Genomic DNA, 26,741 nt, shown 5'->3' with positions numbered 1-26,741 from the left:
AGTTAAGCCTCCTGGCAAGGCAGGATGCTTAGGTGCTCATAATGCCTAGAGCAGGGCTAAAAGGGACTCTCCCCTCTCGCCTGAAGCCCACTCCATCTAAACCCACTTTCCTGTGGCCTCAATACCCTCTCAACACCATGCTTCAGACAGCCCCTACTAATCCCTCTCTCTGAAATGAGATGATTCAACATCACATTTGTTGTAATTTTGTAATTAGACCCTTATATAGTGAAAGCCTTCTACCTGAATGCTATTTACCCACGGTGAAATTCTGTCTCCAGTAAAGCCCCACAGAGATGCATTTAATTGAATATGGCTTCATACCTGATCTCAAGATTTATGACCTTCACACATTCTTCCATAAGGCATTATCTTAAGCTTATTTATTTTGAACAACTGTCTTCACGTTTTATAAGATTATCCCAAAATCATATTATCTGCCCTTAATTTAGGTCACTTACATTTATAATCTCTTCATTAAGCAAAATAACATATGATCTTGTTAAGGTCAAATCTATAAAAACATACCCGGAAATTAAAATAAATAAGTGGCAACCAGCTAACTTCCATAATAGAGATTAAGAAAATTAATAATCTTAGTGATCTTAAAAATCAATAAGGAAAATCCAAATAACTTGAAAACGGGCAAAAGCTTTTGAACAAACTGGCTGATAAATATGAAAAACTGACTAGCTTCACTCATAAAGAAATGCAAATCAGATTAATAATAATACACATTTTTCACCTATCACATTAACAAAGATTTGAAGAATGAAAATACTCAGGAGATCCTCTCCCATACTGATGGTGGGAATGTAAATTAGTGCAGCCTTTTGAAAGGGCAAACCGATACCATCAAAAATTTAAATGTGCACACTCTGATGGAGTAATTCTACTTCTAGAAATTTATCCTACAGATAAATTCAAAGATAAACTCTATTTTGTTAATTCTAAGATACACATCTTTTCACATTTTAACACTTCTGAAATTAGGATGGCATGTCATAGTTTCACTGGCAGCACATTTTTTTTTCATTCTTGGTGGCACATAAAATAATGGTGGTTCTTGGAAATGATAGTGTCTTAGAGTTTATGAAATATAGTATATGTAGGGATATTTTTTGAGGCACTGTTTCTCTTAGCAGAAAACTAGAAACAACCTATCTGTTAGTAGGAGACTGGTTAAGTAACGAGCCTGGGTGTTCCAATGGTTAAGCACTTGGCTGCTAACCAAAAGGTCAGTGGCCACCAACTGCTCCTCAGGAAAAAAGATCTAGCAATCTGCTCCCTTTTAAAGATTCAAACCAAAAACAAAGCTGTTGCCAAGGAGCCAATTCCGACTCACAGGTAGTCCATAGCACGAAATAAAACTGCCCCAGAGGGCAGCTTGCCAGGTCTTTCTCCTGCAGAGCGACTTGCAGGTTCGAGCCACCAACCTTTCAGTTAGCAGCCTAGTGCCACCAGGGCTCCTTCCGCATAAAGATTACAGCCTAGGAAACCCTATGGGGCAGTTCTACTCTGCCCTGTAGGGTCCTATAGACTAGTATGAGTCAGAATCAGTGGAGTCACATAGCAACATAGTTATAAAATGCAATACTCTCCAGCCATTACCAAAAAAAAAAGGAAGGCATGATGAAAATATAACCATGATATACATTAAGTAAAGATGCCAAATTATAAATTGATACCTAAGGAGAAAAAAGGATAATCATGTGTGCAGCATTGTGTATTTGTATATGCATATAAATAGCTTTTATGTTAAAAATGTTATTTGATGTTAAAAAAGCATCTGGAAAGAAAAAAAAAAATTAATCTGATCAGAAGTAGTTGTGAACAGAACTTAAAATGAAATTCACCTTTTTGGTTGTCCATCCCGTGCCTGCAATGCAGGCCATGGCCAATGAGCACATTCCTCCTGACCCAGGGAAACCAAAATGCACGCCGCTGAAAACGGCTAGCATAGAGAACCCCAAAACAAGGACTGCTCTCTTGCACTCAAGAATCCACTTCAGGAGAAAAAAAGTTAATTAGTAAAATTATTTCAAATAACTGATTTTTAATTATTGATTTTTTTTATAATATGAATTTATAGGAAAATAAACATGCCTGCATCTGCTCGAATACGCACATGACGTAACATTTACCTTCTTTTCCTTAACAAAGGCAGAGTGAGTGTGTACACAAATGTAGGTTCCTTTTCAGGAACACCAATTATCTTCTTCATACTGCCACGGGAAACCCTGGTGGCGTAATGGTTAAGTGCTACGGCTGCTAACCAAAAGGTGGGCAGTCCAAATCCACCAGGCACTCCTTGCAAACTCTATGGGGCAGTTCTACTCTGACCTATAGGGTCTCTATGAGTTGGAATTGACTCAATGGCAATGGGTTTGGTTTTATATTGCTATGCTGCCAAACAGGTTTCAGCACACCTGCCAGATCAAGATGGACTAAGAAGAAAGGCCTGGTGATCTTCAAATAATCAGCCTAGGAAAACTCAAGCAGTGATTTGTTTCGATGTGCGTGGGGTCGCCATGAGTTGGGGACAGACCTGCCATCCTCTAGCAACAACAGCTATCAACTACTCTGTTCACAGGGTTGAATAGACTAATAGAAAAAAGTACATGGGCTTTGGATGTAGACAGACCTGGGTTAAAATTCTAGCTTTTTTATGTCACTGGCGTGTATGCAGTGGCTGTGTTAACTTAATCGCTCCAAGCTTTGTTTCCTCATCCATGAAACTAGTATAAAAACATTTACATCTTAGGGGTTTTGTGAAGGTTAAAGATATCATATCTCTACTACCTTCAGGCTCTCTTTTTACTCTTTACTTTGGCGCTCCCTTGGTTTTTCTTTCTAAATCCTTGACTAGCAAGAAGTTTTAGGAGGCTGTAGATTGACAGTTTTTGTTTTTTTTTTAAGTTCCACAACTGTGTACCTTTCTCTCTTTACGTTCCTCTCTTCAGCCTTTTTTTAAACATCCTGATCACTTTACCAAAAACCAAACCCACTGCTGTCGCGTCGCTTCTGACTCATAGCAACCTTATAGGACAGAGTAGAACTGCCCGGTAGAGTTTCCAAGGAGCACCTGGTGGATTCGAACTGCCAACCTTTTTGGTTAGTAGCCGCAGCACTTAACCACTACACCACCAGGGTTTCCTGATCACTTTAAGATGGAGGTTTTTTAAAGTGCTTGATTTGTTTTGGAGGCATGCAGGCTCTGGAGCTGGGTGACCTGAGTTCAATCCCAGCTCCACTGCTTTCTATCCATGTGATCTTGTTCAAGTCACTTATCCTCTCAATTCCTCCATCAGTAAAATGGTCATAGTCATAGTACCCTCCTCTAGTGTTATCCGGACTGCACTAGGTCAGCACTGCCCAGATAACTTTCAGTGAAGACAGAAATATTCTATACTTGCATTATCCAATATGAGAGCCACTAGCCACTGTGGCCACTGAACATGCACCTGAGGGACTGATTTTTTTTTCTTTTTAAAAATTTATCAGGAAAGGGTCTGCAAGTATTTTCAAAATTGTATATACACTTAATATTAAGGAAGAAATTAGAATAATTTAGAGTTTAGATAAGAAAATATTCACCTGAATCAACATATTTTAGTTTCCTTAATGTTGAGAAATTAGCTGATAATCTAGCTTGAACTTGACTTTCAGGATCAAATACTTGTGAGGTTACATTAGTTTCTTTGTTTTCAACAAGAAAAGTCTTGATGATAGATCAGTTAGCAAATCTTGAAAAATTAATTTAAATTGTGTGGTAATTCCTGCCATTAGAGAGACTTCTTAGAACTTATGATGAGGAACTGAATTTTTAATTTTATTAATTTAAATAGCTATGTGTGGTTAGTGGCTACAATGCTGGACAGCGTAGCACTAGATGATGACTTTAAAGCACTTACCACAGCATTTTATACACAGTAGGTGAAAAAGTCAGCTATTATTTTTTATAATTAATAAAAATATTAGAGATGTATTCTATTTTGTTGTATAATTAGAATAATCTTATGTGTTTGTTTTGTGCATTGATAGCCTCTTCAGTAGACAATTTTAGAATTTTTTTGAGTAACAGTACAATAAAAACTCCAATCAACATACATTCTGATAATATTACTTTTCTTAATAAAAATTCTACTTTAATTAAAATTTTGATGAACTCCATTCAAAATGCACTGAAATCTGAAAATAATACAATTCTCAGAGAAAGAAAAATTTCTAAGTATTTATCTATCCTAAGAGAATTAGGAGGATAAAAGGAAACAAAACCTTTGTGTCTCACTGAGAAAGCATTGTGTGCAGTGAAGAACTTCTTGGCAAGAAATATTGGGCTATATTACAAACAGTTGTTAAAGCCGATCTATTTAATAGTAGTAGAAGCTAAAGTATTTTGATGCTAACAAAAGGACCAAAAAAAAAAAAAAAGCCATTATATATCTTTGTTTTAGTTGAGTATAATAAAAAAACTTGCATATCTCATTTTTATTTAATTGGTGCTATTTGTCTTATTGTGAAATTTAAAGCACACAGAATATAAATTAGAGAAAAAATGTTCAAACTGCATTAAATATCTTATACATTTAGTCCTCTTCGTAAATCTCATGGATGGCACCTGACACAGCAGTAAGCAACTTTAAACTGCAGGGCTATTTTTTTCTATACCACGTCCTTCATACTAGGCTTTGATGGAAGTGTTTCAGAGTGCTTTCAATGGCATTTTAGAGCATGACCTTCCCACAGATCATTTCTTTTACCTGGTCACTGCTTGGAAAGTAACGAATAAAAATTCCAAGAAGAGATCCAGCTGCCACACCGATTACCACTTCCAAAATTCCCCTGAGGACATTAAAAATTGTGGAGCCTGAAAAAGACACAAAATAAAAGCTTCAGACAGAATGCATAATCATTAAATACACAAGCTTTACTTCTACAATCATTGGAATAAAACATCGAATTACATACGAGGAAGTTTATAGACCCTCTACTTTCTTAAATATTTTGACTAAAGAGAGCCTATCTTATAAGATTTTTAAAAATCTTACAAGAAAGGTATGCATGTAATTGGAGACAAATTATGAAACAGGCTAAGACATGATTTGTGCAATTTTTTATGCATTTACTTCAATAAAAGATTAGTGAAAAGGCCTAAGAAAATGTGAAAGTCAAAATTCATAATTCAGAGCTAATTTGTTCTACTGCATTATAGGCACAGGCTGAGTGGCTTAGAGAGTTCTAGGTAAGCCTTCAAATTATTATTTAAGAGCCTGATTTTTAAAATAAATGTGCACTGGTTTTAGAATCTCCGATATGTATAGACTGCAGTAACCTAAGAATTTGGAAATAAAAATCAAAAACCTTTTCTTACTGTAATGAGTAGAAAGGACTTATTCCTTCTTAGATGTTTACTCTAAAAGTAAATCTGAAAACAATGATTTTTGAGATTGCTCTTAAAAACCAAACCCATTGCCTTCAAGTCGACTCTGAGTCACAGTGACCCTAGTGCCCCGTAGGGTTTACAAGGAGCGGCGGGTGGATTTGAACTGCCAACCTTGGGTTTGCAGCTGAGTTCTTAACCACTGAGCTACCAGGTTGCTTTTAGAAAAGTTTTTATTTGTTGATTAACTTCTTTGAAAGAGGTTAAGTAGAACCTGTATTTTGCCCCATATCATACAGGATTTAGGAAAGTGTAAGAGAAAATCTTTATTAGAACATTGTGCAGAAAATTACATTAATATCGTTCAACACATGAAGCCGTTCTTCACACAATGTTCTAAGGAAATGTACCAGTAACTAGTTATTTTTTGTTATTGCAGCAATCGTCTCATTTATGTATCTATTTATTTTTAAGACTACCTGGGCAGTATTTTTGTTTAGCTAGGACAATTGTCTGCCAGGTAATGGTGTAACCACCAGAAGCATCTCTCTGTGATATTAGCACAACACTCAAGCTACTACAGTAAATAATTTACTATAAGTCTAAAAAGCAGTTAATTTGTTTCAGTCTCTGGTATATTAAAGTTATTTAAAAAAAAAAAAAAAAGACCTGGGTCTCATCCACTCAATAAGTCTGGCAGGGCCTGGGAGCCACAGTTTAAAGGGGCATCTAGGTCATCCTGACCCAGAAGGTCTATGGACCACACCTGGAGGGAGTGGGAGGGGGAGGAGTGGGATCCTATCAGAGTCAATTAGGAAGGTTCTTCAAACTATCCACACTTTCTCTTCCCACTTCCACCCCCACACCCCCCTCAACTCTGGATTATAAAAACCCCAGCCCTGATGTTCCCCACCTCCCTTCTCCCCCCCTCCCTCCCCCATTAATCTAATGCAAACACCATTGCTCTAAAGCAGTAGTTCTTAATCTTGACTGCACTGGTTTCCATTCTCAAAGTTTCTGGTTGAGTTGGTCTGTGGAAGTCCCTGGGTGGTACAAACGGTTAACATGCTCAGCTGCTAACGAAAAAGTTGCAGGTTCAAGTATACCCAGAGCAGCCTCACATGAAAGACCTGGTGACCTGCTTCTGAAAAATCAGCCATTGAAAACCCTGTGGAGCACTAGGTATCCTACTCTGCAAGGGACAGCCAAGAGTTGGAATCGACTCGACAGTAACTGATTGGTTGGTTGGTTTAGGGCTCATATACGGGTATTTTTAAAAACTCCTCAAATAATTCTAATGTACAGCGAAAGCTGAGAACAATTGTTTTAAAGGTGTGTACCAGAAACGCAGTGAGAAAATAGGTTTGGAAAGGTCCAGTAGAGTTAGAATAAGGACAAGAGTGTAGAATTAACCTAAGGTAAAGAGGGTCCTCATTGGTTCTTGAGGAGATAACAGGAGGTCACACTATGAAAAAAATATTGTGAGAAGATTAATTTGCCAGTATACACAGCAGGCACTGTAAGGCAGGAATTGGCTGGAAGGCAGACCCTGGGACAGTGTGAAGACGTGATGGTCTGGTAGCTGGCATAAATCATACATAATCATAAAATGGGATGATAACTACAGGGGTTGGAGAAACTGAAAAAAAGCATGACTTTCTAAGCAGGTATGTTCCCACATAATAATCTGAAGCTAAATTTAGACTACAATTACATTTTGTCAATAATATTACGCTGGAAAGCTCCTGTCTCAATCTTAGGAGATAAGATTAAGAAATACTAGAGGATAATAAAAACCCATCCAGTCAATTCCAACTCATCATGACCATATAGGACAGTATAGAACTGCCCCATAGGGTTTCTAAGGCTGTAATCTTTATGGGAGTGAACTGCCACATCTTTCTCCTGTGGAGCAGCTGGTGGGTTCGAATCGCTACCTTTAGCAGCCGAGCCCTTAACCGCTCTGCCACCAGGGTTCCTTGGAGGGTAATAAAGGTGTTAAATAATAGTGTGTGAAATAATGTCTTAAATTCCAAGTTTATTATTACAAAACAAGATACGTCCATATCAGATACAAATTAAGTATGTTGGATCAATGAAACCCATTAAAACCATTGCTGTCACTACCCGTAAAATGCTAAAGATGAGGGGACAGAAACTGTCCCTCTTTTAAAGCATTCTGTTTCTTCTGCTTGGACGGCTCTGTCACTCGTGCTCATTGAAAAAAACCTACTCATCCTTCGTGCTGTCTCCAAGATTAAGCTTTCCTAGATCCCTCCACGCAGAAGCTGTTCTCCTTCTTTGAACTTCACTACTTTGTACCCCTTATTGCACTTCCTGCAGACTCTGGAACAGCCCATCTCCAGAAACAGGCAGGGAGTAAAGGTACCTACTGGTCCCCCTGGGTACAGAACTCCTGGAGTTGTTTTCTCTACTTTTCTTTTGCCTTAATCAATTATCAAGCAAATATACCAGGCTTATAACATTTTAATCTATGTCTCTAAAGTGCAAGAGAACAGTACGTTGTAAACTGCCTAGTTTAAAAAAAAAAAAAAAAAAACAGCCTAGTTTACCTGTGGAAAATGCTATGCCCAAGCAGGAGTAAAAGCCCGTGATGGCTAGGATGTCATTGAAGCTGCCGGCAGCCATGAGTAAGGTCGGGACATCTTTTTTAACACCATAGCCTTCTTCCTGCAAACAGTGCATTGAAGGCACCACAATGGCTAGAGATGCAGCGCCTAAAACAAAACTAAGCAGGCAGCACTTTAAACATTTCTGAGACTATCTTCATATCTTTTGTTTTTAAACAAATTATAATAATGTTTACTCTTCTGGAGGCTAGACCTTGTAAGCTTTTACCGACAGTCTTTCAAATGGTAGAGAAGTGCCAAACTAGAAACTCAACACACAAATTCCACAGAACACTGTTTTTTAAAATGTGGCCATAGACAATCTGCAGTGGAAATGTTTAGGCTGCCTAAACATACATACATACATATATGGAAATCCTGGTGGCGTAGTGGTTAAGCGCTACGGCTGCTAAACAAAGAGTCAGCAGTTGGAATCCGCCAGGCGCTCCTTGGAAACTCTATGGGGCAGTTCTACTCTGTCCTATAGGGTCACTATGAGTCGGAATCAACTCGACGGCGCTGGGTTTGGTTTTATATATATATATATATATATACACACATATCAAACCAAACCAAACCCTATTTCTTCAATTAGTTTAAGTTATTATAATCACCATAAAAGCCTATAGAAACATATACTATATTTTAAAGTTAGGGTATTTAGATTATGCTGGAATGTCTACATTGCGTTTTCTGATGTCCTTAAGTAAATGCTAACATGCATTCTCTTGTATGGAATCACAGAAAGGCCTAACAACTGTGCATGTTTTCATATGGACAAGAAAAAATTATTACCCCAGTATAAATCCCCATCGCCATGGTAAACCCATTAGGAAGTGGGCAAGAAGAGCAGAAGTGCCTGCCTCCACAAGACAAGGACCCATGGATAGTCTCACGTAGACACCCTTCAGCTTCATCAGGGCCTGAAATATAAAAATAGACACACTAAAATAATTCTCTAAAGACATGCAGAGAAGAAGGACTTGAGGTATGAGATGACCTTAAACTTTTTCTTCAGCATTCAGACCATGTATGGGTCAACATAAACATAATGAGTTTTATTTAGCAAACACTTCAGTGTTCTAAGTGTTTTAGAGTTAATTTATTTAGGCCCCATAGCCACACTGAGATAGGTAGTACTAATATCTCCGTTTTTCAGATGTCCTCTTATAAAAGCACAAGTTAATTTGCTCAAGATCATGAAACTGGTGAGTGGTGGAGCCAGGTTTTGAACTCAGGCAAGCAGCTGACACCGTCTGTGCTCCTAATCCCCACACTAGGTGACTTAACCCCCTCAGTACTAGCTTTATTTATCTTCTGTGACCCCAGAGTGAGTTAGGGTGAAAAGCCTCATTTGGTTCATAACATCCCCCAAGAACATTTATTCCTGCATTCAAAACATACATGGAAAACAAAACAAAAACAGGAGTCTCATTTTATACACTAGAAAGTTTCCTGAGCCAGAATACTTAGCCCTAAGCATGTACATAGGGCTTTACACACCAAAAATAAGGTGTCTTCCCCTTCACTGACTGTAGTTTATACCTATGGCCCGTATCTCTGTCAGAGAGAAGGGGAGCCTCTATTCTTGGTGCTGCCCCCACTTCACTTTCTCCAAGAAAGCACAGGAATTTGTTCTGAGGTCTTGTGAAGCATAACGTACTAGCTGCACAACAGTCCTGTGCAAAATAAATGCTACTCCCTCCTTGAGATTGTCATGCAAAGTGTCCACATCCATTCTGTAAAGCTCAGTGATTCTAAACACTTGCAGTATTGGATGAGCAAAATTCCTACTCGGTAATTAGAAATCCCCACCTCATACCTGTGAATCCAGTCTAAGGCCGGCATGAACCAACATGATAGACAGGGCTGCGCTTCTCAAAAAGGAAGACAACTTGTACTCGATGAGCAGAAAATCACTGATGCCTGGGATATTTCTGATGAGAAACCCAGTAAGCAGCATGCCTCGAATGGAGAAGTCAAACAACTCTTTTGTTAGTTTGCAAATACAGAAAATGTTTCTCAGCGTGTTAGTTATGAAAGAGGCGGCTATATTATCCTAGGAACTACTCCCTTTACGCTTAGTCCTTGGATAAAATTAAGTTTTTAATTTAGGAAATTAAAGTAATACAATAAATTAGAGGTACAAAGAAAAGATTTTGATATGTAGATTAAAAAGATAGATTAGGATAGTTAATATTCCCCAAAACACCTGAACCTAAAAAGTGAGAAACAGGATGCAGCATCGGAAAGACTGTGATCAAATTCTAAACATAAAATGTTTTATTGTGAAGTCCAATTCAGTCATCTCTTTGGGTACAAAGAGCAAATGGTTCCTGAAATTATGTGTATGTCAGGTTACCTGAAATATCAACAAATACTTACATGGGTTCCATTTCATCTTCACATCAGATAATTTAAAAATGCCTAACCTACTTTGCTTCTAAGCAAAGGCTTTTGTGAATTATGATGGGATGGACACCACTGCCCTTTCAAGTCAGCTGGTGACTCTTCTTTCATTCATCCATTCAACATTTAGCAAATGTTTTCAGTATTTTAGACACAATGTCTGCTGGTCTCACGGCTCCTGCTGATCACACCAGTGCCACCGTTTCTCTGCTTCTCGGTTCTGCTGTGCTTGTCGCCATTTCTCTTGGTCTTCAGTGTTATTAGATTATTATAGCCCTTGGCCATTATTACAGGTCTTCTATTTGAATCTAGGTGGTCCTCAGTGCAAGGACCCTGGGTCCAAAGGACATGCTCCTCTTCAGGCTCTTGTAGATCTGTGAGATTGAATGCTTCTATAGGAAAACTCCTAGTCAATTTCAAGGTGTGATTTTCTTAGCAGGATGGTAAATTGACCAATTTTATTGAGTGGACTGCAAGCCACTTAGGTGGACAGCAAACCAACCAACCCCTGAAAGCCACTTAGGCAGATAGCAAACCGACCAATCCTTGCAAGCTGCTTAGATGGATAACAAACAGATCACTCACTTGGCAGGTTGCAGCCCTACCAATCATTTTGGAAAGGCCACATAAAAGAAACCCATTGCACTACAGTTGCAATGCCTAAGGAATTACTGAATGAAGATGTTAATCATCAATGGCTAATAATATAAGAGAAAAAGAGATGATCATACATTACGTACCCATGAATCACCTATGAAGTGGCCTTGCAAAAGACAAAAGCAAAAAAATATATATATATATAGATATGCTTGAGGCTTTGCAGACCATACAAAAACAAACCTTCTAATGAAGCCTCTAGATATAACAATAAATTTACATAAAAGGGACAGAGGAACATGCTAAATACCACCATTGGGATATAATCAGCAAAATTTAGACTCTGTGAAACATTACAGTACAAAACCAGTTTTTTTCAGTAGTGATTTGCTTTAAAATAACTTAGGAGTAGATGAAACAAGGATGCCCATGTATTGATAATTTTTGCCTACTTTAAAAATTTTCCATATTGCAACCAAGGGAGTGGTCCCCACCTGCCAAATCAAAACCAGGCCATTGGCAAGGGAAAGCGTCTCAGGGAAATTGTTTCACGTTCATTTCAGAAACAAACAAAAATGCTTCCTCATCATCTGTCCCTGGCATTTATTTCAATAAACTCTTAAAAAAAAAAAACAGGCAATCATCACATGTATTCTGTCTTGATACGTCTTCTTTATGAATTTGGATAATGTTTTGGCATTGGATAATGGTCCTAATATCGTAAAAAAAAGGTAAACATTCTCTATCACAAATGTAACAGTAAGAAAAGAGACGTAAGATATATCATGTATGTACTTTTCAGAATATTTTCAGTTATCTTGGGAGATTTCACGTGATCATCACAAAGCTTTCTCTCTTTTTAATGTGGTATGATTTGCTAGTCCCAGCAATAGACTTGGATTGGTAAAAAGAAGTTGAGGAGTTAAGAACATTTTCATAGAGTCTCGAACATTGGTCTTCAGCTTCAGCTGCATATTGTAATATTAGAATCATCTGGCGAGCTTTTAAAAATTAAAAAAATTCTCATGCCCAGGCTGTACTCCAAACTAATTAATCCAAGATCTCTGGGGGTGGGACCCAGGCATCAGCATTAAAAAAAATTCCCCTGATGATTCCCACGGGCAGCCAGACTTGAGAACTACTGATCTTTCTACTTAGAGTGTAGGCTTGGAGTTTAACAGAAATGCAGAACCTCAGGCCCCATCTCAGACCTGTTTAATCAGAATCTGCATTTTAACACAATCCCGAGGTCATTCCTATGTACAATAAAGCTTGAGAAGCACTGATACAGATGCAGGGGTCAGCAAATGTTTACTGTAAAGGGCCAGATAATATATATTTTAAGGCTTTGTGGGTCTTACAGTCTCTGTTACAAGTTCAAAACTCCACTGTTACAGTGCAAAAGCAGCCATATATAATACATAAACAAATGAGCCTTGATGTGTTCCAATAAAATTTTATTGACAAAAAACAGGTGGCTTGCCAACCTCTGATCTATAGTATACAGGCATAACTGGAAACAATTCATTTTAACAACAATTCAGTTAATAACACTGTTGTTGTGTGCTGTCAAGTTGATTCAGACTCATAGCGACCCTATAGGACAGAGTAGAACTGCCCTTATAGGACAGGGTAGAGCTGCCCCATAGGGTTTCCTAGATTGTAATCTAGAGGAGAAGATCACCAGGTCTTTTCTCCTATGGAGCTACTGGTGGGTTTGAACCTCCCACCTTTCAGTTAGTAGTCAAGCACTTAACCATTGTGCCATCAGGGCTCCTTATTAACAACTTTAGGGAAAAAGTAACCATGAGAAGTAAAATAAGTTAAGTGAAATAACTTCAGTTTACATAAAACTTACAAATATACTGAGAATTAATTCATAGTGAGATGTAAATAATTCTACTCCTTTTTTAATATTTAGTTTCAACTGCTGACCACAAACTCAAAAGCAAATAATTTTGGCCTAAGTTAATAACTCTGATTTTCCTATTATAAGCTAACAACAACAACAACAAAACCCCTTTTAGTTTGGAGAATGTGTGCAAATATATATGTATATGTAAAAGGTAAGTGCTTTTTCAATAAAACATGGTGATCAGTAAATCTGTTAGAAACAAACACAAAATACCTTTTGCAGTAATTGAAAGTGGTAAATTGAAATTTTGTAATTAATTGAGTTTTAAAAAGAAGTATGAAAGGCATAATAGCTAGTTTTAAGAGAAATTTGCATGTATGTCCCAGGTGGGCATTCTCCCTGCCTCTGGAAAACATTTTTGTCTAATTTTTTAAGATCATGATACTATATTTTAAATACACCCAGAGGTGTGTGATTAAGTGCTTAAAAACCAGCTCTCCAAAAATGTATATACCTTTATATTTGTATATTAGTTTATTATACATTTTAATAATCTAAACATTATTGTCTATTATAAATTTTAATAATATAAAAGAAATATTGTGCGGAACAAGTTCACAAATGTGCAATCCTCTCCACTGGAAATTCTATATAGCCAATTGATTCTCATAGGTTGCTCTCACTGACTTTTGTTGAACTGGATTCATAACCAACTCTCGTTGCAATTCAGCCATGACTCCACAAAATCAGGTGACAAATAATGCTTGATTACCATCTGGTTCAACAAGGAAGTCACTCATCACTGATACACAAGTGTAGCTTCATCATGAATGTTAGTTGGTATTTTTGGTTATGTGGCTGCATAAGATGAAAATGAAACAAGATATATATGTCAGAAATTTACTCACTTGTCAGTGATGTGAGTAACTTCTTTGCCGAATCAGAAATTAGTTTTTGAATTCTGGAAGAAAATATCCTCAATTTTCTTTCAAGCCATTCACAAGGCAATGTCTACAGACATGACATACTTTTAAATTTAATCTGCATTATTAACGTTTTCTCCATAACATTTTCAGTCTAGACAATTGACAAAACAATCAAGAAAGCAATGTGCCAATCCTGATTTGTGGCATTTTCTGACTCTGTGGTATAGATACTCCCAACATGGCCGATTTTAAGCCACTAACACTACGTCACAAAATGTGGAGCTGGGAAAAGGCACAGCAGCACACCACCTTAGAGTGTTTCCGCCGTTAAGATACAATAGACACAGATAGTCTTAAGGGCACAGATAAAGGGAAAATGCAGTAAAATCATTAGGAAGTGATGAATTTTGAGTGTTTCCTGCTCTTTCATATAAATTACTTGATTTTAAGTTTATATATATATTTTAAGTTTATATATTTTAAAATAGAACGTTTAACAACGAGCTCACAAAATTCCTCAAAATTTAATATTGGCTTTTGCGAGCTGGTATAAATTGGCTCTAGCACACCAAACATACTGTTATTCCCCCAAAACTTGCCACACAAACTACTGTTTAAAAAATACGATTTACCCTGAAGAAAACAGGAAGTGGTTAGCACTTACCAAGAAAAGAAGGCAGCGGAGATAATGTAGGTAACTTAAGGAGCCTGAACAGTATACCTCCAATGGTACACAAGACCAGGATTATGATTCCAGATATGATTCCTTCAGGGAGAATTTCACTGATGATAACTGACCAAAGTAAAGTCCCCAGAAGACCAACCACAGTAACTGAAATAAACCAGGAAAACTAGTTTCTATCAATAGTCATATGCAGCCTTGGATATCATTCAAAAATTGTTTTCTTAAATAAATATTGAGTAGTAAGTAACGAACACATTAGTAGCTAAAGAAACTACCAGTATTTAGAAAATCGTACCTTAAGACTTTCGTTGTTTCTTTCAAGAAACAATTCTTTCAACACTCATGATATGGGTCTTACTATATTGCATATTCTTTTTTTTTTTAGGTGAAAGTTTACAAAGCAAATTTGTTTCTCATTAAACAGCTAGTAGACAAACTGTTTTGTGACATTGGTTGCCAGCCCCGCGATATGTCAACACTCTCCCCTTCTCCACCCCAGTTTCCCTGTCTCCATTCCTTCAGTTTTCCTGTCCCTTCCTGCTTTCTGACCTTTGCTTCTGGGCTAGTGCGTCCATTAGTTTTGTATACCTGATAGACTATATTGCATTTTAACTTACTGCATTTAGATGCTTGCTTTCAAGTCTTAGAATAGCAGCTATATTCCCAGTTATTCTCAACTATATATTGTGACCTCTTAATTAGACTATAAATTTGTAAAATGCATGAATTGGCTTCAAAAGTTTTTACTTCCAATGTCTACTTTAGTGCTCATCCAAGTGGTCTTAGTAATGCTTGTTCACTAACTCTAAGATATATATATGTATGTTTATATTATACATTTTAATAATATAAATGATATATTGTTTATCACAAATTTTAATAATATAAAAGATATATTGGGCAGCACGTAATTCACAATAAACAATAATATCAAATATATAAAATAATAAAGGATTATGTTATTTTCAGGAAACAGAATTTATGAAACATTTCTAATATTATAAAAAAATCAAAACCATAAAAAAGTAGAAAAATAGGAAGAAAAAAATTCATAGCCCACATCCCAGAGACCAAAAGGATTTGTTCCTCTACTTTTACCTATAAATTAATTGTCCATAAATTACATATTTATATACATGTATATGTTGGTATTTATTTCCATAAATTACCAGAGCAAACAAACAAAAAACGCTTGGTGTTGAGTCAATTGCAACTCATAGCAATCCTATAGGACAGAGTAGAACTGCCCCATAGGGTTTCCAAGGAACAGCTGGTGGATTTGAACTGCCGATCTTTTGGTTAGCAGCCTGAGCTCTTAACCACTGTGCCACCAAGGCTCCATACACATGTATAGGGCTTGCTAAAGGTAAGTCATGAAGAGCTCTTGGTAAATTGTGAAGCATTGTGTAGCACTAAATACATACAAACGCACACTTATAAGGTTTCTCTAAATTGCTTTTAATTCAGTTAATAATTCACTTCTCATTTATAATTTTGGAAAATCCTATTTTCACATGAAAGATTACCTCATAAGAAGAGTACTTAGTGTAGACTGCATGGGCATAGGAAGGAGTATAGAACAAGAGCAGTACTGTAAGCTTGAGGAACAGAAGTACAGGAAGAGGTGTTTATATACATCCAGCCTCATTTTTCAGGCAGCCCTATGGACAGTGATTACAGAATTTTTATAAAAAGCTGAGTCTCCAAATCATATCATTCGTTTTCATCCTTTCGTTATGTCAATCCATATCTGTTTTATTGTGATTGTTTTAACTAGAAACATGGCATAATTTGAAGGGTAAAAGTTAAAAAAATAATAAAAAGGACAGAAAGATATTAAATTATCTTTTGTCTTATTAACTAGTGTATATTTTGGAACCTGTATATTAGTGTATATTTATTTTGTTCCAAATAAAAATGTTTTTCCCCATGCTTTCCAAACCTTACTAATTTCATTGAAAACACATTTAGAGCCTAAAATATAGCATATCATATTTGGCTTTCCCATAGTCCCAGATGAGAATGGTAAAAATGTCTTTCATTACTGGTCTGACAGAGACCGGAGAAACCCCAAGAGTATGCCCCCTAGACACTTTTAATTCAGTACTGAAGTCTCTCCTGAGGTTCATCCTTTAGCCAAAGATCAGACAGGGGCATAAAACAAAACAGGACTAAAGGGGCACACCAGCCCAGGGGCAAAGAGGAGAAGGCAGGAGGGAGTAGGAAAGCTGGTAATAGGGAATCCAAGGTTGAGAAAGGGAGAGTGTTGACATGTCATGGGGTTGGCAACCAATGTCATAAAACAATATGTGTATTTAATTGTTTAATGAGAAACTAATTTGCTCTGTAAACCTTCATCTACACTACAGTAAACAAATAAAAATGTCTTTCAGAACTCATATATCAACTACGAAGACGTGAGTCTGAGTTTTCAGTAACCATATCTTCGAGATCATACGTATTGTATTCAACATATCTCCCTTGAGAGGTCACATATTTATTCCAATGATGCTATCATTCCTCAAAATAATATTGAAATTGTCTTTAAATTTTCAAAACCCTTCTTCTTTCCCCTGCTACACTACACATCCCTCAACACAAACACACATACACTTCTTTTTTTAATAAAAAAAAGATGGCATTACTGAATCTGAACATCTATTTTATTCATCAAATTGATATAAAAATAACCCTTGGATGCTCCAAAGACCAGATCCAATCCTAACAATATTCAAAATAGTGCTGAGATCAATTCCCAAAGAAAAATTCTGGAAATGTTTGACTAATAGCAGCTCTGCTGGACTAAGCTGAATTGCAAACCAAGATGCTTGCTTATAAAATGTCAGGATTCATTTAGAAGTATAAATTGATGTGTTTGCTCAAATATTAGTTGCATTACTTAATAGTAATAACAACCAGCTCTTATGTAGTGCTTGTCTGTTTACAAATGATTTCACAAACATTTTTCTCATGGGGTTCCTGAAGTAATCCTTTGAAATGCTTCCTCAGATGAGGAAAAGGAAAACACTTTGATTGCTGCTCTTTTCCCCTTCCTGATGGCTGGAATAGTGGTGACCACAGAGATCTTGGAAGCTCCAGGCTGAAGACGGCAAAGACTTGTCAGCGTGGGTCCCTGAATGATCACGTGGAACAAAGCCACCTAGCAGTAAGAATTGTTCACCTAGTACTTCTCATGTGAGAGAGAAGTAAACTGCTTTTTGTCTTTTAAATCATATTATTTGGGGGTCTCCCCTTATAACAACTTCATCTTTTACTCTCTCATTCTTACTTCACCCTTACTGTTTACATACCATTTGTTATTATTCTAGCCAGTAATCCATGTGGAGGGCAAGCAAATGCTTGTCTCAGTCTCTGCAGATGATTTGATGCAGTTGGTGTTTCTTGTAGCTTTTTTTCACTGCTATTCAGGTTACGTTCTTCGGTTGGTTCATTTCCATCTATACTCCTGAGGTTCATAACTGTCTCCTCCTGTGTCTAAAGGAGCAAAATATATCCTTGAAACTGTACATTTGCTATACATTTTTACAGGTTCTGAGTCATCATATTACAAATCATATTTCCATTACTAGAATCAAGGCTAACACTTTATAGGAAAATCCACAGCTTCCTGATGCTTGGAACAAGAACTATGTTATATTTAGCATTGAGTCACTATTTGTGGCATAAATGCTTGAGTCACATCAAATTTCAGTATGCTGGGTTAAAACAGGAGCCCTGGTGGTGCAGTGATTAAAGCACTGGGCTGCTAACCAAAAGGTCAGCAGTTCAAACCCACCAGCTGCTTCGCAGGAGAAAGATGTGGCAGCCTGCTTCCCTAAAGATTACAGCCTTCGAAACCCTAAAGGGCAGTTCTACTCTGTCCTATACGGTCGCTACGAGTCAGAACTGACTCGATGGCAGTGGGTTTTTTTTGGTTTTGGGGAGCTGGGTTTAAAAATCAGCATATTTAAGATAAATACAGGGCAAGAGACAAGAAACATACAAAAGTTGTTCAGGAAAAGATAACTCTGTGGTGAAAAAAAAAGTCACACTCATTCATCTACTTGAATTTATGATATAGAAGGGAAAGGGAAGAAATCAAAATCATTCTAGGGTTTAGGCTGGGAACACAAAGATTTTCACAGGCCCCCCATTATTTCAGCCTCATGTGTGGGCCAGCTGCCAATGGCTTTAGCTGGGAAATTGTTACTCATACCTGACCTGGACCATATGAGTCTGGGAATTAAGAATGAGAATTGTTAGTTGAGTGGTAGGGAATGAAAAAAATACGATTCAATAATAGATGGAAAATAATCCCTTTTTTAAAGAAACAGCTGGGAAGTTCTACACTTGATGAGATTTACCTCATCAAGTTTCTTGATGAGCAGAGGCTGTGTGACTCACCTCTGTGGAAGGTTCTGAATCTGAACATTCAACTGCTTTATCTTCGTCCCTCATGATTTATAATTAAAAAAAGATGACAGAGGGAAGAAGAACAAGATCTGTTTTGAAAGAAAAACAGTAAAAATTAGAAATTTGAAAATCTTTGTAGCTAAATGAGTAATTTATACATATGTTTTCCTTTAGAACTCTCAACAACTGAAATATATATATATTATTGTGCTTTAGGTGAAAGTTTACAGCTCAGATTAATTTCTCATACAAAAATTTATACACACATTGTTATGTGACTCTAGTTACTATCCCTATAATGTGACAGCACACTCCTCCATTCCACCCCAGATTTCCTGTGTCCATTCAACCAGTTCCTATCCCTTTCTGCCTTTCATCTCACCTCCAGACAGAAGCTGACCATTTAGTCTTGTGTATCTACTTGAACAAAGAAACACACTCTTCACAAGTATCATTTTATGTCTTATAGTGCAGTCTAATCTTTGAAGAGTTGGCTTCAGGCATGGTTTTAGTTCTGGGTTAACAGAGAGTCCAGGGGCCATGTCTTCTGGGGTCCCTCCAGTTTCAGTCAGGCCATTAAGTATGGTCTTTTTACTAGAATTTGAGTTCTGCACCCCACTTTTCTCCTGCTCCATCAGCAACTCTCTGTTGTGTTCCCTGTCAGGGCGGTCACTGGTGGAAGCTGGGTGCCACCTAGTTCTTCTGGTCTCAGGGTGATGCAGGTTCTGGTTTATGTTGCCTTTTTTGTGTCTTGGGTTCCTACTTTCCTAGTGCCTTCAGTGTTCTTCATTCTCCTTTACTCCAGGTGGGTTGGGACCAATTGATGCATCTTAGATGGCCACTTGCTAGCTTTTAAGATCCCAGATGCCACTCACCAAAGTGGGATGTAGAACATATTCTTCATAAACTGTGTTACGTCATTTGACCTAGATGTCCCCTGAAACCATGGTCCCCAGACCCCCGCCCCTGCTACACTGTACCTTGAAGTGTTTGGTTGTGTTCAGGAAACTTCCTAGCTTTTGGTACAGTCCAGTTGTGCTGACTTCCCCTTTATTGTGTTGAACAGCTAAAGTATTTTAAGTTAGAGTATTTTAACTTCCAATTGTTAATCTTTTCTGTGATTCCAATACATTATCCTCATTCTTATTTACCTTTTCACCTCTCTTGAAAAAGTCCTTGCTGACCAATCATATTTTACATGATTTCTCCTCCACTATACATATATATTTTATGGACAAAGTTAAGTTTTAATTTTAAAAATTTTATTGAGAGATTAATCAATATAAGATTTTGAAGCCTAAAAATAGGATAAAATTTATGATAGAAGTAGAATGGAAATACAGGTTTGTGAAGGAAAAGGAACATGTAAATTTCCCAACAGTTAAAGGATTTGTTCCCCTATTTTTCAAATGGATCGAGTGGATTCTGACTCAAAACGTCCCTATAGAACAGAATAAAACTGCCCCATAAGCTTTCCAAGGCTAAATCTTTACAGAAGCAGATTGTCACATCTTTCTCTCATGGAGTGGCTGGTGGGTTCAAACAGCTGATCTTTTGGTTAACAGCTGAGTGATTCAACCCCTGCACCACCAGGGCTCAAACAGATAATGGAAGACATCAAATTACTATGGTATTTAGATTCCACTGGGCTTTTGGAAACCCTGGTGGCATAGTGGTTAAAAGCTACATCTGCTAATCAAAAGGTCAGCAGCTCAAATCCACCATGTGCTCCTTGGAAACCCAATGGGGGAGTTCTACTCTGATTGAATCAGAATCAACTCAACATCAACTAGTTTGGTTTAGACATTTAAAAGAGTGATGTAACTTTATTTATTTATTTATTTATTTTTGGCGTTAACAAACAGAACTTTATCCTCTCACAGTTAAGGAGGCTATAAATCTGAATTCAGGGCACGAGCTCTAGAGGAAGACTTTCCCTCTCTTTTGGTTTTGGGGGAAGGTCTTGTTTCCTTTCAATCTTAGGATCAACCTTCCCCTGGATCTAGGAGGCTCTCAGCACAGTGACCCTGGTTTCAAAGGACATGGCTGGCTCCTGGCTCTTCTTTCTTCCCCACTCCACTTTCTGAGTTATAACTTCAAAACATTCCAAGCAATAAACTCGAACAAACCCATTGCCATTGAGTCGATTCTGATTCAGAGGGACTCTATAGGACAGAATGGATCTGCCACACAGGGTTTCAAAGCATTCAAACTGCAGACCTTTTGGTTAGCAGCCATGGTTCTTAACCACTGTTCCACCAGGGCTCCTTCCAAGCAACAGTACTGTTAAATTGTCCACTTTAATGACCCAACTTGATGAAGCAAGAAAGCTCCAGGTAATTTTCCAATATGAGGAATGAGTCACTAAAGGTAAATCTACAGATTACATCATTTTCAGAGAAGCCAGAGTTAGTAGTCTTCGCCAGGTTCTTATTTCCAAATTAAATTTTTTAAAAAGGGAAAACATAGATTGAATAGCTACAATGTCTCAGACACTGTCCTAAGTGCTATGGTAGTCACTTGCCATAATGACACATTCTTTGTCCTCCATGGGCTTACAATATAACAGGAAAGATAAAAAAAAAAAAAAAAACAACAACTAGAAAACCTGTAAGGTAGATGGATAGGTTGACTCAGTCAATACCCACTTCAACATTTATAGAGACTGAAAAGCCAAATATTCCAATTCTTAACCACTTTGGCAGCTAGAAGTGCCCATGTGCCGTAGCTCTGTCCAATGAGATAAAAGCAGGAGTCACTGGGGAGGGCTTCATTCCCAAGCACAAGACAAAGCCTTCTGAGGATCATACGTTTTTACTCTTTGCCCTCTAACACTCTACTTTCTCCTTCCTAGAATGTAGATACAATGCTTGGAGGTGCAGCAGCCATCTTTCAACTATGAGAATAAAAGACCTAGACTACTAAGAATAGTAGATAAAAAAGATAGGCGGTTTCTTGATATTCTTGAGTTGCTTCACCAGTCTTGGACTTTTTTTTAATTGCTTAAATCACTAGTAGTCTAGTTTTCTTTTACAAGTAACCAAATTTATTCTTAAAAACAACAAGTGCAATGAGTATTATAATAGAAGTGCAAACTACAATCTTTGGTAGAACCAAAGAGAAAATCAGTTAGAGAAAGGAAAATCTAATTCAACACACCTTTGACAGTCTAGTATGTGCCAGGAGCTATGCTGGCCTCTGGAGACAAGGATTAATAAGACAGAATCCTTGCCTCATGAATTATTTTCCCAGTTTAACAAAGTGCTGAGATGCTTGCATTTAAAATTTCAAAGAAAATTATAGCCTTTCTACTACAACCACGCTTTCTCTTTCCTATAAAACACAATGCTAACCAGAGTGACATCTTAAAAAGGCTTCAGTTTGATTATTAGTTATATATATATCGTATTTATAGCTATAAAAAAACCAACCTGTGGCTGATGAGTCGATTCTGACTCATAGCAACCCTATAGGACAGAGTAGAACTGCGTCATAGGGTTTCCAAGGAACGGCTGGTAGATATGAACTGCTGACCTTTTGTGTAGCAGCCAACCTCTTAACCACTACATCATCAGGGCTCCATGTATAGCTATACACACGTATATAACATATACACATATATACGATGTTGCTAGGTGCCCTCAAGTCAGTTCCGACTCACCAACCTATGCACGACAGAACAAAACAGTGCCCAGTACTGCGCCTTTCTCATAATCATTGTTATGCTTGAGCCATTGTTGCAGCCACTGTGTCAATCCCTCTTTTTGAGGGTCTCCCTCTTTTTCACTGACCCTCTCCTTTACCAAACATGATGTCCTTCTCCAGGGACTGGTCCCTCCTGATAACACATCCAAGGCACGTGAGACAAAGTCTCACCATCCTTGCTGCTAAGGAGTATTTTGGCTGTACTTCTTCCAAGACAGATTTGTTCATTCTTCTGGTAGTCAGTGGTATATTCAATATTCTTTTCCAACATCATAATTCAAAGGTGTCAATTTTTCTTTGGTCTTCCTTATTCATTGTCCAGCTTTTGCATGCATATGAGGTGACTGAAAATACCATGGCTTGGGTTAGGTGCACTTAAGTCCTCAAAGTGACATCTTTGGTTTTCAACATTTTAAAGAGGTTTTTTGCAGCAGATTTTCCCATGTAATACATCATTTGATTTCTTGACTGCTGATTCCATGGATGTTGATTGTGGATCCAGTAAAATGAAACCCTTGACAACTTCAATCTTTTCTCTGTTTATCATGAGGTTGCTTATTGGGCCAGTTGTGAGGATTTGTTTTTCATTATGTTGAGGTGCAATCTATACTGAAGGTTGTATGTAGTCTTTCATCTTCATCAGTAAGCGCTTCAAGTCCTGTTCACTTTCAGCAAGCAAGGTTGTGTAATCTTTATCGCAGGTTGTTAATGAGTCTTCCTCCAATCCTGATGCCCCTTTCTTCTTTATATAGTCCAGCTTCTCGGATTATTTGCTCAGCATACAGACTGAATAAGTATGGTGAATAGATACAACCCTGAATGCACACATTTTCTGACTTTAAACTACTCCGTATCCCCTTGTTGTACTGGAAGGGCTGCCTCTTGGTCTATGGACAGGTTCTGCATGAGCAAAATTCAGCGTTCTGGAATTCTTCCCAGTGTTATCCATAATTTGTTATGTATGTAAATATATATACGGAAACCCTGGTGGCGCAGTGGTTAAGTGCTACAGCTGCTAACCAAGAGGTCAGCAGTTCAAATCTGCCAGACGCTCCTTGGTGGCTCTATCGGGCTGTTCTACTCTGTCCTATAGGGTCACTATGAGTCAGAATTGACTCGACGGCAGTGGGTTTGGGTTTTTGGGCATGTATTTTTATATATACATATGTATCATATATGTGTATATATGTCATACATGTGTGTATATGATATATGTGTGTGTGTGTGTGCGTGTGTGTGTATTTTTTTTCTTAAGCTTACTCCAAAGTTTAGACTCATAATGACAAAGACAGGCATTCTGGTAGGAAAATGCTGGGCTCAGAGAATATTTGGCTTGAAAGCACCGAGGCAGGAAAGCCAGTGGTGTGTAGGGGGAAACTTTGCTGGAGCATGTGGTGGAGACTGAGAGTATTGGGACATGAGGTTCAAGAGTTAGGTATGGAAGATACCATACCCCAAACCATGGCCCCTGGTCTACACCCCTTGAAGGAAGTGACCCCTAATGTAACAGTAACTGAAGAGGTCTACCAGTTCTAGAGTTGGACAAACCTGAATCTGAAGTCCAGTTCCCTCATGTACCAAATTGCTTAGCCTCTGTGTAATTAATTCCTTAACTATACAGAGATGAGAATAGTTCCAACCATGCACATAATACTGTTGAGCACCCATGTTCAACAGTGTTGGTTATTGTTAGTCATTCGTATTCCTTCTCCCTGATTATTACAAATCTCTAAGAATCTTTTTGCTTTTTTTTATTAAGCAGGGCAAGGTCTCCCCAGTCTTAAAGAATTTGCTACTTTATCCTATTGATTTTATTTCATCATGCTTTTTACTTCTTTCTTTCAAGGCCAACTTCTTGACTAGGTGGATGTCATACTCACCACTCTCATTTCTTCACCTTTCTCCTTGGTAGAATTACTTAAAAACTCTCGAGCAGTATCATTGAAATCACCTCTTTATCAAATTCTGAAAATCAGTGATTCTGCCACTTATAAATATGTTTTAAAATGATCAGCAAGTGTAAACTATTAATTTTAGTAGACAAACCACGGCTAAAATGGAGCCTTTGTGAACTTATTTTATTAATGTTATTCTGGTCCTTTTTAACATAAACAATAAAACTTGGCATTTTGCATGATATATGCTTTTTGTGAGAATTTACATAGTTTTGTATTTTTAAAAAATTCCCTATTCTCCTCTGATCTCCATTATGGATGCCAAATTATTTATTTTAGATCTGAGGTATTGTAGAATTAAAAGGTAAAAATACCAGATGCTAATATTTTAATAAATCCAGTGAGACAACTTACAACTGTCCAGCTTTGTTGGTTTATTCTTTGCTGTGTTTCCATTTCCAAAAGAACATTTAAAACACCTGTCTCTACCTTGGAAACCCACTTAAATTTAGGAAAATCAAAAAAACTAGCTTTATTTAAGCCAATCATGTTTATGGCATTTATAGTACTTCATAGTCGTTGGTTGTTTTTTTTTTTTTTTAAATTGTGGATTAGGTGAAAGTTTACAGAGCAAATTAGTTTCCCATTTAAGAGTTTGTACATAAAGTAGTCTGTGGCATTGGTTTCATTTCCCATAACGTGTCAGTACTTTCCCCATTTCCTTTTGTCCTGACCATCTACACCTTCCTGCCATCTTATCTTTGCTTTGGGGCAAATGTTGCCCTTTCGATCTCATGTAATTGATTGTTCTGTGGAGCACATTCCTCTCGGGTGTTATTATTTATTTCATGGGCCTGTCTATGGTTTGGCTGAAAGGTGGTCTCGAGGAATGGCTTCGGTTCCAGTTCAGAAGGGTATTTTAGGGCCATAGTCTTGGGGGTTCCTTCAGTCTCTGTCAGACTAGTAAGTCTGGTCTATTTTGTAAATTTGATTTTTTGTTCTACAATTTTTCTCCCACTCTGTCCACTCTGTTGTGATTCCAGTCAAGAATGGTCAGCAGTGGTAGCTGGGCACCATCTAGTTCTTCTGGTCTTGGCATTGTATAGGCTGTGGTTCATGTGGTACATTAGTCCTTTGGACTAATTGCTCCCTTGAGACTTTGGTTTTCTTCACTCTCCTTTGCTCCAAATGGTAAGAGACCAATAGTTATATCTTAGATGGCCGCTTGTAAGCTTTTAGGACCCCAGGTGCGACTTACTAAAATAGGATGCAGAGCCTTGTCTTTATGAACTATACTGTGCCAATTGACAGATGTCACCTGAATCTATAGGCTTTTGCCTTCAAGTCTAGGAATTTCACGCTGCAAAGTGTTTGGTTATATCTAAGAAGTTGCCCTGACTGTGGCTCTTGTGTGCTCTACTGTTTATATTAATAAATAAGCAGCACATACAGTATACATGTAGAAATATCTACCACCTGCAGGTAGGTGTGTTTCCTATCACTGGGTTTTGAAATTACAATAATATGTCAAAGAAATCAGAAAATAAGCAAAAATGACATTTGAGGGGCCATAAGAAATGTCACAAAATCTTTACTCATAGGCTTTCAAGGCCTCACTCGAAGCTCATTATCTGTTATTTTGAAAATAGCTCTAATGATCTTGCTCATCTAGTTTCCAAACCTCAGAAGATGAGATGCTATAAATTAAAATGTACCAAGATACTGCTATTATAGAGGCAAACTGGGAGCAGCATGAGTGACAGCTAACAACGAAGAAGACGGAAAGATAGCAATCTAAGTTCATAAAACGAGGGGATAGTTATGTCTTCCATAGAAGATATTCGTAGCTTTGGCCTGCCAAACATCTTTGTCCCCCTTCTTTTGGTAAACAGTACAATCATTTTATTTTGTGGAATATACCCTTCCCTATTCCCCATCCATGTAGTTCAGGTGAGAATATCATTCTCACCTCCCCATCCTTCATGCTCTACCCAATAATCCAGAGGTGAGCACAGGCCCAGCCCCAGGTCTGGCTGATGAGAGAACTCCTTCCCCTAGTCACATTGATGAGTTTAGGCATAAGCACAGGACTTATACCTGGCCAGTGAGAGTCAGCTTTCAGGTGTTTACTGGAACCACTGGAAAAGAGTTCCCTTTCTGTTGGGGTAGTTAAGCTTTGACTTGCTATTGACAATCCTGGTGACACCCAAAATCTCTCAAAGAATGAAGTGACCATAGAGCAA

The 26,741-nt window shown here is 37.7% G+C and overlaps 1 protein-coding gene across 1 annotated transcript in view; it reads right to left on the bottom strand.

The window, feature by feature from the left end:
- LOC100663322 (sodium/hydrogen exchanger 9B2-like) overlaps window positions 1-19,280 on the bottom strand; it is a 39,169-nt gene extending 19,889 nt beyond the window's left edge. The window contains 7 exon segments of the mRNA XM_064285493.1: window positions 1,857-2,006; window positions 4,764-4,870; window positions 7,957-8,132; window positions 8,809-8,936; window positions 9,836-9,978; window positions 17,797-17,974; window positions 18,836-19,280. Of these exon segments, the coding sequence (XP_064141563.1) occupies window positions 1,857-2,006; window positions 4,764-4,870; window positions 7,957-8,132; window positions 8,809-8,936; window positions 9,836-9,978; window positions 17,797-17,974; window positions 18,836-18,943 (990 nt within the window). The 5' untranslated portion in view covers window positions 18,944-19,280.
- Between the last annotated feature and the right edge of the window lie 7,461 nt (window positions 19,281-26,741).

Source organism: Loxodonta africana, chromosome 5 (assembly GCF_030014295.1).
Source record: "Loxodonta africana isolate mLoxAfr1 chromosome 5, mLoxAfr1.hap2, whole genome shotgun sequence".
Lineage (NCBI taxonomy): Eukaryota > Metazoa > Chordata > Mammalia > Proboscidea > Elephantidae > Loxodonta > Loxodonta africana.
This window is presented reverse-complemented; position numbering and strand designations above follow the sequence as displayed.